Here is a 16093-nt window from a genome sequence, read left to right as displayed (position 1 = left end):
CAATGGATAAATATATTGAAGATCATTTGGAATAAGCAACATGGCCCCTCGAGGAATGATTTTGTTATTTCCCCAGAGAAGCCTTACCTACCTGGGCTGCTTTTCATGAAGACTGTATTCTAAGAAGTGTCTCATAAGGAAAATAGTGTTCCCTCTCAGAAGAGAAAAACATTTAAAAAGCCTTTTATTCCTGTGAAACATAAAAGAACAAGGTAAAATGGCAGATTCTTTCATCAGGAGCCTGACTTTCTTACCTGTCAGGTGTTGGACTAGTATTTTCAGTGTTGCTCTGGTGCTTGACAATTTTGACACTGTAAGTGATGTCTGGGATTGGAAATCCTGAGCTTTGTTTTCGACAGTTTGGTGAAAATCAGCATGCTATAAGTGATGGTATGTGGCTTTGGCTGCAGTGAGATTTGAGTGATTATTATATATACAAATTACCTATTTTGCCTATGCCGATACTGCCTTTCAGTGATATACCAAAACACAGGTTATTTTCTTTAAAAGCCTTTAAAGGCAATGTGTTTTCATTTAACATGTTATTTACTTGTTGTGTTTAATTTTTCCCATGCTGGACAGATGTTATCTTGTATTTTTATTGTTCCTACTAGCATAGCACAATCCTTCATATTTAAGAGAAGCATACAATAGCACAAGGAGGACCATTTGACACATTTCTACCCTTGCAAATTGAAATGCACTTTATTCTGAAAAAGTGACCCAGAATTTGGGCCTTTCTGTGTAGTCAAAATAGTCTAGACATTAAATCTTCATGTACATCTACTGTATATGTGTGTGGAAGGTAGAGGACATATTAGTATTACATCAGAGTTGCTTACTACATTTGTATGACTCCACAAATAAGATGAACATGCAAGGAATACTTTTTAATTGAGACGAAACCATAATAATAAATAAATAATGTAAAATACACTGGTGATTTTTCCCCTTAACATCTATATTTGTAGCAAGGTGACAGATTTTAAAATGCTGGAAATTAGGTACTAGAGCAAGTGAGAAAGTCATTATTGTAGTTTTCCATTTTTTGAAAATGGAAAAATTACCTTGCTAATACCCTATTGAAGTAATACAAAATCATAAACCACAATAGCTGGAGGTTACACTGAGTAGTCTTAATCATTTTATAAATAACAACTGCATAGTGAGGAAATGTCTCAGGAATTGATCAAGGCAACACTGACGAACCAATGAATGGTAATGGGTTTAAGATTATAATCTATGCCTAGTCATTCCCCATCCTTGGGATTTACCGTTTTGCCACATTGCTTCCAAATGTATGGAGAATGTTTATACATATTAACAATATGTGCTCTACTAAAGCTTAAAAAACTGTTAGTAGAGATTAGTATTACATTTTTAAAATTTTCAGATATCAACCCATCTTTCTATTCAGGCTGTGGATAGTTTATAATGTTATAGAATCAATTAGCTAAATATTTGTCATCTTTTATTACTTTATAGTCTCCATGTTTCATATTATATTGTTTCTTATGTTTGAGTTCCTACTACCAGTGATTTTTTAAATGCTTCAGAGAAGAAATTTTTTTCAATATTGCCAATAACTGAGACATTGTAGGTGTTTCATTTATTTATTTCATTCTGCCTGACAAATTCCAGATATGCAGTCATTTATCATTGCTTTCTCTGAGACATCGGAGCAAAGATGGGATTCCATTATCACTGAAGACTCATTGTACTACTAAATAGCAGTGAAGCAGAGGCATTATTTTTTCTGTTCACAAAGTGTGATAACACATTGTAGTTGACTTGACAAGCTTAGTTATCCTATCCAAATATGATCCTGTGTCACCACTGACAGATGTACTAGCTCACCTTGTTACAAAGTAAAATAATCAATAATATTTTTACTTTAATATATTTACCAATATAGAAATTTTTATTCCTGTTCTCTTTTACACTTTTGTTTCACTTGGAATACCCAAAAGTATTTGAAGGCTTAACAACATATTGTATGGATTTTCTTTTTTGCCTGTAAACACAAATATTTGAAATTCCGAATTCATGTTAATTTGCAGATGCATAGGAAGAAATGAAGATTCAGAGCAAATTTATCTTTGTATAATTGTAAATTTATGAATATTTTTAATATATCTAAGAAAGTATAATGATTACACTATAATTATCTTAAATTACACTTAACTCTAATATTTACAATATTTCTAAACAAATCACAAATGTCCAGTAAGTCAAAGGAGTTTCCCAGAAAAATCACATTCTTTTTAGTGGAGGTGATACTATATACATATGTATGCACTATATATATATAGCTTTCAGTGATGGGTTAAGGAAGATTTATTAAAGATTCTTAAGCTTTTTATTTTTTTATTTTTTAAGTCACAGGCCTTATCTTAAATAGTCTTACAAAGAGATAAAATTGGAAGAAATTCATGCAGGCACAAACACAGTATTTGCAAATGATTTCAGCTTATTTGTACTTTCATCAAAGATTATCCATACCATTAAACTAAGAATACATCACAAAATTTGGAAAATGAAAAGGGAGCAATTATTTTACTCTGACTTCTTAATAGTATCTAATATTTTCCACTAGAAAATTGTAATAAATTATAGATTTTAAAATCATATTTACTGTTCTCATCTTTCATACTCTAATAAGAGTCCCTGTTGAGCTTAGAAGAAATGATTTCACAAGTATGATTTTAAATTAACCTGTAAAAAAGTTCTAGTTTTATACTTTCTTAATTGTAATGTTGAGTCCATATTTGATATATAGACATTCACTTGATAAAAATTCCAGAGTTTAAAAATAACTGAAAGTAGAGTGGACCTAAGAAAAAGATTTAAGTTCAATAAATATTTTTTAAGTAAGTTAGTAGCTGCTTTTTTATTTAAAAAAATTTTTTTTTCAACGTTTATTTATTTTTGGGACAGAGAGAGACAGAGCATGAACGGGTGAGGGGCAGAGAGAGAGGGAGACACAGAATCGGAAACAGGCTCCAGGCTCCGAGCCATCAGCCCAGAGCCCGACGCAGGGCTCGAACTCACGGACCGCGAGATCGTGACCTGGCTGAAGTCGGACGCTTAACCGACTGCGCCACCCAGGCGCCCCAGTATCTGCTTTTTTAAAAAACACAATTCAACATCAAACACAGCATTCAGCTTTTAGAAAGCATAGTGAATAATTCCAACTTAAAGAACTTTTGTATAAAATTATAGTGTTAATTGCACCTTAGAGGTAGAGAAGAATTGTTTATTACTGTCACTCTATCTGCAATTCTAGCTGAAACAGTGTCTAACAAACATCCTTTTTTGACTGTATTGTATCTAATGACTATATGTTCATTAAAAGATTAAATGCAATTGCATGATAATTACATTTGTTGTATAAAATGAGAGGGTATTTTTTTAACTCTCTAGTATGTGACAGTTTTGAAATTAAAAAAAAAAATTAAAACCCAGAAGTCCTCCAATTTTTAAATTCTTTTTATAAAGAACGAGCAACTGGCATTTTAATGATTTTGTTAGTTTACAATGCTACCAATATTCAGGATACTCCTAAATGTGAATTTGATGCTAGGATTTTGGGGAGAATTGGAAGATATTTCATATTTTAATTTTGCTATTGGCATTAAAAGTCAATACAAAAATTTTAAATGGTGATTAGTAATCATTCTTTTCAAAGTAAGATATTTGAGCTCTATGGGCTGTGGCTCATTTTCCTTATATTGGGATACTCAACAGGTAATCATATTCCAAGGATGCAATTTAGTTTTATCATTGCTAAGTATCTGTTATTTTGTATAAATCATGTACATTAATAATCATGTCATCTGGTTCAAATTTGTGATAAATATTTTAATTCATATATTTGTTTTTACTATTTAGATAGACACACCAGTAATTCAGAAATAATGTCATTTCATTTCAAAATAGATTGTTTAAAAATAAAATGCAAGTAAGCAAACTGTAAAAAGTGTAAAGAACTTGTATAAAGTTATTTCAGAATACACACTAATGTACAAACCATAAGGAAATAATGAGAACTACTTAAAAATGTAAATTTTATGGAATTATCTGATCTTTTGATTATGAGTAAGTAAATGATAAGCTATTTGCGTTTTGCTTCTGTTCTTGAAACCTGAGAGCAAGCAGTGAGGACAGCATGGCAACTGTATTTTTGCTGGCTAGTCAAGGGAGTCTACTTGTGGTTTTGAGTCAGATTTTGGGCATTTTCTTTCTTCAACAGATTAAAAGATGTCAACTTTCACTCCTTTAAGAATAAAAATAGTTTATTAATCATTTTTAGAAGGTCAAAGTGAAGTCATTTAAAACCATTTTAGGATTTATTTTATTTAGGCTACCCCTGTCTCCTTATGATTTCGTTTTCAGTTTTTCAAAATAAAGATTTAAATGCAGCCATGTCATATTTAGAGACATGAGGTGTTGTCCTGGCAGACTAAAATCATCAGAACTGTTTCAGATTGCTTCAGGCCAGTAGTTCTTGAGAAATCTTTTCAGTGTCAAGTTACTGTCTTCCCTAGGAATTTCATGATACTAAAAGTGAAGGTCACAAAGCTATGGGCTAATCAATGTGAAAAATTTCTTAAAATTAGTATAATTTATTGAGAATATGAAGCTAATACCATTTAAATTTGCTTTTATCACAAAGATGACTTTGAGTTACTTCCAGTTTTAAGTGTAGAGTATAACTGATTACATACAGTTCATTTAACTTCCTTGAAATTCAAAGCAAATGACTGAGCAAGGGTCCAGAGGCACCCACAAAATAGGCATAAGGCAGAGAACAGATAATTGTGCATTTTCTTGTATTGCCTATGGCTTTCTGCAAATATAACTTATTTCTCAATAGATTTTTCTCATTTTCTAATTAATCTGAAGTAGCCTTTTACTTTCTAGTACTTGTTATGACTCCTTTAATACTGTCAAGTATACATTTCTGAACTACTTCTCTCAAGATCTCCATAGAGCCATCTTTTAATCATACAGTTATCATTTCCTGTCAACATTTCCAAAGCAATTGTGCATCATTGCTTAATTCACAAAACTGTGATGTTAGGGATTGATACCGTCTATCTCATTTACTGAATTTAAGCAAAGCTAAACATCTAATAATTTTATACTAAAAATATAATTAAAATATTTATCCACACATTTCAAACTATGTATTTGTCTCTTGTGCTGTTAGTTTGTACACACAATAAAAGCTACATATTTATATAATCTTTATAATTGGTGTCAGTATCTTTTATCAAGGATGATAGACCTTTAATCATTGCAGTGGTAAAATTTGCCAACAAGTATCTTTATAAACTCTGTAAGAGATGAAATCATCAGCCAAGTTAAGTCACATATATCAACATTTATACTATCCTTTAAGTCATTGGGCCCTCTTGACAGAAGCTCCAATACTTTAATCACATACAAATAGGTATTTTTCCATATATACATATATATATATATATATATATATACACACACACACACACACACATATATATACATATAAATGTATATATGTGTGTGTATATATATACACACACACACACATAACTTAAATCTTAGCACTGGTTGCAGAGGTTGAATAGTCCAGGAAATTGTCAAAAGATAAGTTGTAAAAAATAAAAATAGGTCTCACACATTACAGGTGTATGTTTTGAAGAGTTGATTCTGCACACTTGGCTCTTTTTTCCCCTTAATTTGTAAAAATGTATTAATTAATGGCATGCTCTTGAAGCTAAGCTGCTTCTGATGGATTCTGACTTAAAATAACTTGTACCTTATTGAAAGCTATAATTTTCCCATCTAAACAGTCACACTTGCTACTCAGGAGATTAATAAAGACTTAAATGTAATGCAGTTCTTCACAAATTATAACTTAAATAGCTAAACATTTTATGTCACTTTTTCAAAGCATAGGAATTTCATCTATGTGGTCAGACAGAGCCACCAGAAATAGAAATCTAATCTTTACTCTTAGTCCTTTTTTAAGACTGGAAATATTCATGAAATGCTACAGGTAGAAATTAATGATTTAATAAGAGTGCCTCAGCAAACCAGGTGCTTACCAATTAAAATAGTTTTTAGGTGACTGCTGTTAGTTGAGGATGTTAAGTGGATGTGTGCATGCATGTTAAGCATGTGCATATATGTGTGATGTCTTCAGTATGCATATTTATTTTCTCTATATATGTACATGCAACAACCAGTTGATTAAATTGAAAGCATATTTTCACAATTAAATCTGATTTCATATAGTCATTTATGAATGGAATTGAAAATATTTCATATCAGGTGAAGAAGCAGCGGGGTCCTTATATTTTGTTACTAACATTTGTGTTCCCCATTTTGTGTGATTTGAGTCATGTTCATCTTTAAATTAACGGTGATAGCATTGTATATTCTGCATTTTGTTTATTAGTCATGTGTTACTTCTAAATTTTCATTTAATCGAAGTCATATCAAAAGAATTGAAATCTTAAACCATTCAGTTCCTAAAAGTGCTTCGCCTGTGTTAATAGGCTTCCATTGTGTGTTTTTGCAGCAAGCTTAGTAGTGGAGGAGCGAACAAGACAGATGAAAATGAAAGTGCATCGATTTAAGCAGACAACAGGGTCTGGTTCTAGTCAAGAACTTGATCGCGAGCAATATTCCAAGGTAAAACAAGTAGTATCCAACCAAGAGTTTCCCTTTTAAAAATGTACAGTGTATATAGCAGGTAGGACTAGTAAGCACCAAGTTGTGTGAGAGAAGTTATCATTCAGGTGATGGTCTTGCATCATAACCTCTCTCCTCTTGATATTTTCACAAGATATATAACTCTGTTAAAATATTATTAACTTGGATTTAATGTTTTTTTCTAAAAAGGAAATGTAAATACTTGATATTATTAAAGTCTCTCAATGATCTGTTGTCAATAGTCAAATTCCTATACATAAGCAAGACATGAAGCCATTTTATTGCTTAAATTGCATTTAAAATATTAAGATGTAGATTCATAGTCTTAAGTACTATTTTAGGTTGATGTTTACTATTGAGATTTATTAGTGAATGACATAAGTTGTGCAATGTGAGATTTCTTATTGATCTGTCTTCAGTAAGAAAAGTAAGTGATAGCAAATTCTTAGAAACTGAAATTTACCCAATTTCAAGTGGCATTAAAACATTTAATTTATATTTCAGCATTATTTTGTAAGGATACACTACGAGTTTATAAACTGCTAAATAGCACCTAATAATTTTAATTAAAATATGCGTAGAATTGTATACCTCATGAAGCAATTTTAAATATACTATCTGGTTTATTTAAAAATCCTTTTTTTTTTTTTTGTTTAATACTACAAAAGTGGCACCAGCCATCACAGAACAACCTGTGTTATAATTTCATGTCAAGAAGCCCTTTTGGAAGTAAAGACTTTTTAGAAATTCAAAATTAAAAAAAAACCCAGCTACTAAATCAATATTGTTAATTTGAAATATGACTGTAGAAAAGCCTACTGATTTTTAAATGTTAGAGGTTGATCTCAGATATTCAGAGATTAATGCAAGAAAATAGAGGTGGTTACAAAATATGACTTGTCATAGAGAGTCCTATGTGTCAGAGGCAGTTTATCACTTTACATCTTAGGTTAGTTGCAGGAGGATTTCCAACTGAGATGTGACTCAGTGAGACTCAATATCCTAGGAATCTGAAACAACACTTTAAACAGTAAAAATCATTCAAAACAACACAAAACAAAACAGCAAGCAGAATATCTTGATGTTCCATAGAGTTGCTGATTCTAGCTCCACAAGTCTTCCCTGCGGTTCATTCTTATCACTTAGCTTATATGTTTGTCTTCTTTATGAATATCATCATCATCTTTGTTTTCTTTTACTACAAACGCAGTAGAGATTAGAAGACAGGATGATGTACGTCTTCTGCCTCCACATTGGATGCAGTTATTTAGAAAAGTTCTTTAAACTGGAAATGCTTCATTGTAGCTGGACATGCCTCATTGGTTTCTTAGCATCATGTCAAAGGATAAGGTCAAATAGAACATTGAGTTGGAGTTAGGGCCAGTAGAGGAAGCAAGAAAGAGGTAAACAATCAGGGTAATACTGAAAACCTTTCTGGTCATTCTGAAGTAGGACTCTAATCATTAATCAGTTGATCAAAAAAAATCTAAAAAACAAAGTGCCCTAGAAGTCTAAACAACCACTAATACTTAATACTCATGATGAATCACAAGTAGGTTTATCTTGGTTGGGAGATTCCAAGTTCTCTGATTTCATAAAAATTTAGAATCAGATGAAATTGATCTTCTATTCCAGCTCTCTTATTTACCCAGCTTATGAAAACTGAGGTCTCACCCAGAATTAGTAAAGCCTTTCTGTGGAGTGATAAGCCCTAGAACTCCTGGTCTTAAACTTAGGTACTACTGTTCTGCGTCTTGTATCATTGAAATGTACATGTCATCCCAGTTGGATTCATAAGTTCTTCCAGGGCTTTTAATTTGAATACAATTAAACTATCACATTCTGTCTTTGCCCCCTCCTTTACACAATCATTCTTTTTCTTTTTCTCTCTCATCCCATTTGAATATTAAAAAAAAAAAACATTACTTTCAAATATATTACTGTTTCTCCTATGGCATAAATTGATACTACTGTGTTACATAAATAAAATTATTACAAATTGTATCAATAAATGTGAGATCATGGATATGGTATCTTTAAGAACTTATAAGAATATAGGATAAGAAAAATAAATAGGATAACAAATAATTAGCTTATTTTTTATTTTATATGTCAAGCAGAAGTTACATACTCCACAATTCTAGTATTCATGTTATGGCCTAATGCTTACAATAAATTTTTTAAGTAGTTCCCATTTCATTAGGAAATCATGTAAGTAGTTTTCCATTTTAAGTAGTTTCATTTCCATTAACTCAAAACTCTTTTACATGCTTAAGAAAGTCTTTCTCATTTTTTATTCTTTTACCCCAACCATTTTATAATTAACTTTACAAAAATCTATTTTATTCATATAATTGAGAACAAGCATTGTCATAAATTTAATATACATTAAATTTTGAACTTTCTTTATTGACTCTGTTTTAGTGTTTTAATCCATTTGACATTTTGGATGAATAGCTTTGTTGAAATTCTGCCAAATTAGAAATTAGTTAACCATTCTTGGAATATTTAGAACCAAACACCAATAGAACTAGATTTTCTTCAGGGCAAAGAATTACTAGACAAATGTACTATAATTCCTAAAACATTTCAAACCTGGCACCTCCTTTAAAATATGGAACATCCCTAACTGTCCTGAGTAGGGAATTAGCACTAACTTTTCTTTTGAAAAAATACAAGACTGCTTTAGGATCCCTGAAATGTGATACCATGATGTTTTTTCAATGATGGTATACAGTGTTACATTCCCTAGTGATGGGGTGAAATTCATAATTGGAGGGTAAGTTCTCATTTAAGCACTCACATTTTAAAAAGTGTTTATGTTTCTATAGTCCAGGAACAGCAACCAAGACTAATGGGATGAGTTTTGTAGGTAGCTGTTAAGTGTTTATTATTACTTATTTTTAAAAATAGCTGCCCTATAATTAGAGCCTCCCTTCACATCAATGACTTATTTCCCTGCTGTATGATTAGTATAAATTCTTCCTAGGGATATTATATTTCTAAAAATATAATAGAATGTTATAATATAATAATATAATAGCTATTATATTAAAATATTAAATAATATAATAGTTAATGTGTTTCCATTAAAATATTTAATTTATAAATAGGAAATTTAACAAATTATGCTTGATTAAAAGTCAGTCATTATTTAAATTTCTAACAGATTTTGAAAATAAGTAAATAGTAAAAGGCGAATATAAAAGTCTTTCATTTCCTTCAAATAACTAAATGCAAAGAAAACTGATCTTGTGTGAGAATGATGGATTTTTCTTTCGCCCAACATAGAAAAATTTAATATGATCTAGTTTTTTAAGATACCTTGTTTTATTACTTTGCTGAAATAGCAGAAGTCTATATACAAAAATGTTGAAGAAGAGATGGCTTACAGAAAAGCAAGATTTCTTTAGGAGAAATAGTTCCATGTACACGCACATACCCTGATGCTATAGTCTATACTGTATGTTATGGGCATTTGCCAAATAAGGGGAACATTTGTTCTGGGTGTCAACACAATGCCAGAAAAATCTCCTATAGCTGGGTACATTTTTATTGTATTAGAACCCAATTCTTTCATATTCTTTCATGGACAAGCTATCATTTCAATATGTTTGGAAACATTGTAATAATTACATGATCTATGTACTTAGCAAAATCATTTCCAAGACAAGTAATATAGGAGTTGTGTTTGTATCCTACTAACTATTAAATTTAGATCCTGCTGTCAGCATATTTTAGTTTTTACCACATCTACTCTGTAAATAAAAAATAGTTCTGATTGAAATGAATCATGTCAGGATCATGTTAATCAGATGTAACAGAATTTGATGATGAAACGTTACCACATAAATTTAAAATGCACCTTACCTTAAATCATATTAATGTTAGAGCATACATCAAGTTGTATAAATAGCTCAATTCTGGACATATATGAATTTTCTTTTGGATTATAATTTGATATATGACTTTCAAAAACAAGTCATGCAATTATGAAAAATTTCTTTGGAAAGATAATTTCATTGATATTCTATAATTTGGAATTGTTTTCATGCTTGATGTGAAGTTCCTTGCTCAGTACATACACATGAGAAGTAAAGAATTAAAACTAACATGTAAATACCTCAGGCCTGAACTATTCTTATCTGAGGAATTTCTAAATAAACATGATTATCTTTTCTAGCATTTTTAAAAATGTACTGTTGTTTTATACTTCTTTTTGTATATACAGATCCAGGTTTTTAGCATCATTTTATTTAGTGTACTTTAGCAAGACAATTATTTATACAAATTTTTATAAATAGATGGATTACTTTAAGTTCATTAAAAGTTATCTGATAGGGAACATCAGAGAATGGATGAGCTTTTCTACAACTTTAATAAACATTTGATATTTTCACACTTTAATGTATAAACATAGAATTAAGTTACTTGATAAGAAATTTAAATACCCAATGTTTAGTCATGTGTTCCTTTTAGTTATGTGTTCTTTTGTTAATAAGTTATATTATCTTGGGGCGCCTGGGTGGCTCAGTCGGTTGAGCTTCCGACTTCGGCCCAGGTCACGATCTCACCGTCTGTGAGTTCGAGCCCCGCATCGGGCTCTGTGCTGACAGCTCAGAGCCTGGAGCCTGCTTCGGATTCTGTGTCTCCCTCTGTCTCTAACCCTCCCCCACCCATGCTCTGTCTCTCCCTGTCTCAAAAATAAAATAAAACATTAAAAAAATTTAAAAAAATAAGTTATATTATCTTAACTTCCAGTAATAAACATAAGAGAATCACTTAATATATTAGGTATTTCAAAATTATATATATAATTAAGGTTTAAGTGGTTATATTATAACCTATTTATTATAATAAAAACACATATATAAAATACTAATATATGAAGCTATTTGCTATTTGTTCCACTGCAAAAAGAATCAAGTAGAAAGAAGAAGAGCTTATTAGCTGCTCTGACAACTTTGCCTGTTTTAATCTTTTACCTAATGAATTCTAAAATCTTCAGTAATGAATACCAAAGACAAATTTAAAAATACAAGATATAGTGTAAATTCTAATTTTAATAGAAATCTTTTTTTTTTTTTTTTTTTACTTTTGACACTGAGCTGATAGTTTAAATCTGAAAATCTCTAATTATAATAGAAAGTTGAAGTCCAGTCTTTACCTCCATGGCTCTAATCCTCCTTGGCACAGCCCCTCAGCTTTTGACACAGCCTTTCTTTGTGAAGACATACATTTTTTTCAAGAAATTTGAAACATTGTGATGTCTTGAAATAGGGAAAATATGTAGGTAAATTGAATCATTTTAGAAAGAATAAAAAATACAGACAGATAGAAGCAGCCTATACTTTGCTAGAGTAGCGGTGAATAAAATGGGTAATTATGAAAACTAAAGCAAAATAGAGAAACCGATACACTAGAAAAAGTACCTAATACAATTTTGAGGTTTCAAGTATTTGCCAATAATTTATTCAGTGAATTTTCCACCCAAATATTTAAAGTTTTTGTTTGATTTATAATTCAGCCTTCATAAACCTCTTTTTTTTTTCTTTTACCGCTCAGAGGATGTAGGATTTTTATACTGAAAATCATACATTACATTGTGTTTGGATTATTTTAAATTCCACACCTACTTTTATGAAGGTACACTTTTACTTGGTGTAGGCAAAGTAGTCATTAACCTCACCGTGTATGTCTCTTTTCCCACAACCTGATGATGGAGCTCACACTTTCTTGTTTTTAATCTTTAGTATAACATACATAAAGATCAGTACAGAAGCTGTGATAACGTCTCTGCCAAATCATCAGATAGTGATGTCAGTGATGTGTCCGCCATTTCCCGAACCAGCAGTGCCTCACGCCTCAGCAGCACAAGCTTTATGTCAGAGCAATCTGAGCACCCCAGGGGTAGGATCAGGTGAGTTGGCAATACTCTTTATATAAACTGGGTCTGTATCGGGATAAAAATGCAACTAGCTTTCTTAATGTTCCTACTAAAAAACAGTTTAGGTCAAATAGCAGAAACATTTCACTAACATTGTTGGGACTGGAGTGGGTGGAGCATTTATTTGTTGTTGTATAATGTCGCCTATAGACTGTTCGGTACTGTCTACCTTATAGCCAGAGTCATAATTTTAAAGATTGTTGGAGTCACATTTACAGGACTTTCTTCTTTTTTTAAGTTTATATATTTATTTTGAGGGAGAGAAAAAGAGGGAGAGAGAGCATGAGCAAGGGAGGGTCAAAGAGACAAGGAGAGAGAGAATCTTAGGCAGGCTCCACTCTGAGTGTGAGGCTCGAATTCATGAACCATTGAGATTATGACCTCAGCCAAAATCAAGAGTCAGATGCTTAACCAAATGAAGCCACTCAGGCGCCCCTACAGGAGTTTTTTCTAATACGATTAAATCCACAGAGCATTCTTTAGTGTCAAAAAATCTTTCCTATAAAGGGCCAGCTAGTAAATATTTTGGGCTATGTACAACAGTCTCTGTTGTATTTACTTTATGATGTCATTGTAGTGTGAAAGCTATGCAAACAATTGAGCATAGCTGTATTCTAATAAAATTTTATTTATAAAAACAGGAAGTGGGCTACATTTTGCCTGTGGGCTTTAGTTTGCTGATCTCTTTAGTCCCATTGTAGTTGGTCTGCTTTCAGAGTAGGATTGAACAGATGTGATACAAAGTATACATACCTAGTTTACATTACATGAGTTGTAACAAATTTTCATGAAGTTTGTTTAAATCTCCAATTGTGCTTTTGTCTTCTTACAATGAAAATACCCTGCTGTGAAAGGGAAAAGACTACAGGAATCCAAGTGCCATCTTATGTAAAGCAGACTCAATATGGGCAAGGCATATTTTATATTTGCTCTTAACTAGTTTCCAGAAATAGAAGTTTCACTGAAGGAATTTGGGGCTTGATGAATGGCCCAGGAGACATAAATGCTCAGAATAGGAGAAATTACCTTTCTAATACTCTGAAAATCTGTTATTGGACATTTTGATGATTTACAATATGTTCAAGCATTCCTTCTTCCTGGATTTCCCTGTATCTCCATCATCTGCTAAAGCAAATTGAGAGTAATTGTCTTACTGTTAATTAACAGTGTAATATTCTGATCATCTACATGAGCAATTTCAACTTTGATGAAGATGTTAATAGAATATGCTTTATCTCTATTTATGACATTCTTAGCATCTGGTCCTAATGGAATATAATGTTCCCTAAAACTTAAAATAGAATTAGAAGAGCTAAAAGACATAGCCCCATTGAGCTGCTTAGGATCAAGGGGTAAAAATTATTTTAATGGATTCCTTTTAATTGAAATATTAAGATATATGTTTCAAAACCTATTCAGTTTAGCAAAATTATTGATAAATAGGACTTCAACAAGGACTTTTTCACATTTAATCACTAAAAACAACTTACTGAATAATTATGAACTAAATCTTAAAGTAATTTCTATTTATATTCACAATAGAGGCAAGTACCTTGAGTCCTACACTATAAAATATTACTGGTTAATAGAATTCATATTAGTAGTCAATTACAGGAATAATTTGTGGGCCCATTTTTATTTCTTGAAATTTCAAGAGAATAGTATTCTTCAAAACTTGGTCTTTAGGAAAAAGTTGGCTGTGTGATTTTTGAGGAAGAAAGCAAAGAACAGAAACTAGGTAGTGCAACAAAGGACTGTGATTTCATACAAAGGGGTTCAGAAGAAACTACGTGGTAGGATATTGGAACCAGTGTTACTTTGTGGGAAAATGCCAGTTTAAGAAATCAACACTAATTATAACTGTGTCAAGATAGGAAACAAAAGATAGAGGATTCTTTGTCTCCTTGATTCACATGACTTTTCTTACTTATTGAAGGTGGTGTGAATAGGCATGGACCTAAGAAGGGTACAAATAATTTCTTATTATTAAAAGTGCTAAATATAAGTGCTAAATGTAAATAAAAGTGCTAAATATAATATAAGTGCTAAATCAGTTTTTTCTAGGCATTTCTGTTTTCAGCTCCCTTTCCCTTCTCTACAACTTAGAACACATATGAGCTGAGAGGGTTGTTGTTTATTTTTATATATAAGTGGATTATGTAAATTTAGTCCCTAAAGCTAATGACTAAACAAATTTCCCCTTAAGCTAACATGAAGAATTACTTTTCTTGTAGTCCCATACTTTAGGCCAGTGATCGATTCTCTGTATGTGGTATACATTTGATTTCTTAGAATACTTAGGAGGAAGAGAGAGGAAAACTGAGATATGGGTAGCTCTTTATTCTGACTTCAGTCTAGTTATCTTTTCATATACATTCTTCTCCCCACATATCCTCATAGGCACACAAGCACACCTGTACACACACACACACACACACACACACAGTTATTTTGCATCCATCATCAACCAGGTAGTAAAATGCTGAGAGGAGGTTTTGGAATGAAAAAAAAAAACCAAAAAACAGAATGATTTCAATATAGAAATGCTGTGTCTCTCTTATTAGAACAATGTCTGCAGGCTCATCAGCCTTTAAATATTCCCTATTGTCGTAAGTAACACAACGATTGTTCTCATTATAGTACTGCTTCTCATTTCTTTTTTTTTTTTTAACTAACATCTGCATAGGTTTTAAAATTCTATTCAGGTTCATGGATAAAAGATGAACAAGTTTGATCAATTACGATGATAGAATGCATTTATAGGTCATAATAAGTAGCAGCAAACTTTTGAATTCCTATCATGAAAGAAGACACCATTATTTCCAACACTAACTTAAAGTATAATGCCTAGGCTACATACTCAAGGGGATTATAATCCATTTAAGAGTTTAAATCTATGTTGTCAATTTTTAGAAAAATATATATTTATTTATTTTGAGACAGAAAGAGAGAGAGCCTGCATGAGCAGGGCAGGGGCAGAGAGAGAGAGAATCCCAAGCAGGCTCTATCTGACAGTGCAGAGCCAGACACAGGACTTGATCTCACAAACCATGAGATCATGACCTGAGCCTAAATCAAGTGTCAGATGCTTAACTGACCGAACCACCCAGATGCCCTAAATCTATTTTTATGGGCTCATTCTGTAGATAGATAGATAGATAGATAGATAGATAGATAGATAGATAGATAGACAGACATCATATACATGGAATATATATATATATATATAAGAAAACTTGAAAATATATGGAATATATATATTCAAATTTTCTTATGACACAAGACATGTTTTATTATATGATGTTTTGGATGAGTTTTATTCTGAAAGTCAACACAAGGATTGAGAGGACATTATAGCATTTCCAAAGACAGTATTCAGTACCCTAAAAGCCAATCAAATACCTAGTATTCTGATAAAGGATTATAGAAAGAAACTATATGACA

General features: G+C 31.6%; 1 protein-coding gene across 50 annotated transcripts in view; it reads left to right on the top strand.

The window, feature by feature from the left end:
• Window positions 1-16093, top strand: part of RIMS1 (regulating synaptic membrane exocytosis 1) — a 488816-nt gene that overhangs the window by 375222 nt on the left and 97501 nt on the right. For 34 of the 50 annotated variants that reach the window (XM_047101823.1, XM_047101822.1, XM_047101856.1 and 31 more), the window contains 2 exons: window positions 6569-6681; window positions 12456-12622. The exons of the other annotated variants lie outside the window; for them this stretch is intronic. In XM_047101823.1, coding sequence (XP_046957779.1) covers window positions 6569-6681; window positions 12456-12622 — 280 coding nt within the window. The remainder of the gene's footprint in view (window positions 1-6568; window positions 6682-12455; window positions 12623-16093) is intronic. 50 annotated transcript variants of the gene reach the window in all.

This window comes from Lynx rufus, unplaced genomic scaffold (assembly GCF_022079265.1).
Source record: "Lynx rufus isolate CCGP_SWC_20201006 ecotype Redwood Valley unplaced genomic scaffold, mLynRuf1.p SCAF_6, whole genome shotgun sequence".
In the NCBI taxonomy this organism is placed as follows: Eukaryota; Metazoa; Chordata; class Mammalia; order Carnivora; family Felidae; genus Lynx; species Lynx rufus.
The sequence above is the reverse complement of the archived record's forward strand: the minus strand, read 5'-3'. Positions and strand labels throughout refer to the sequence as shown.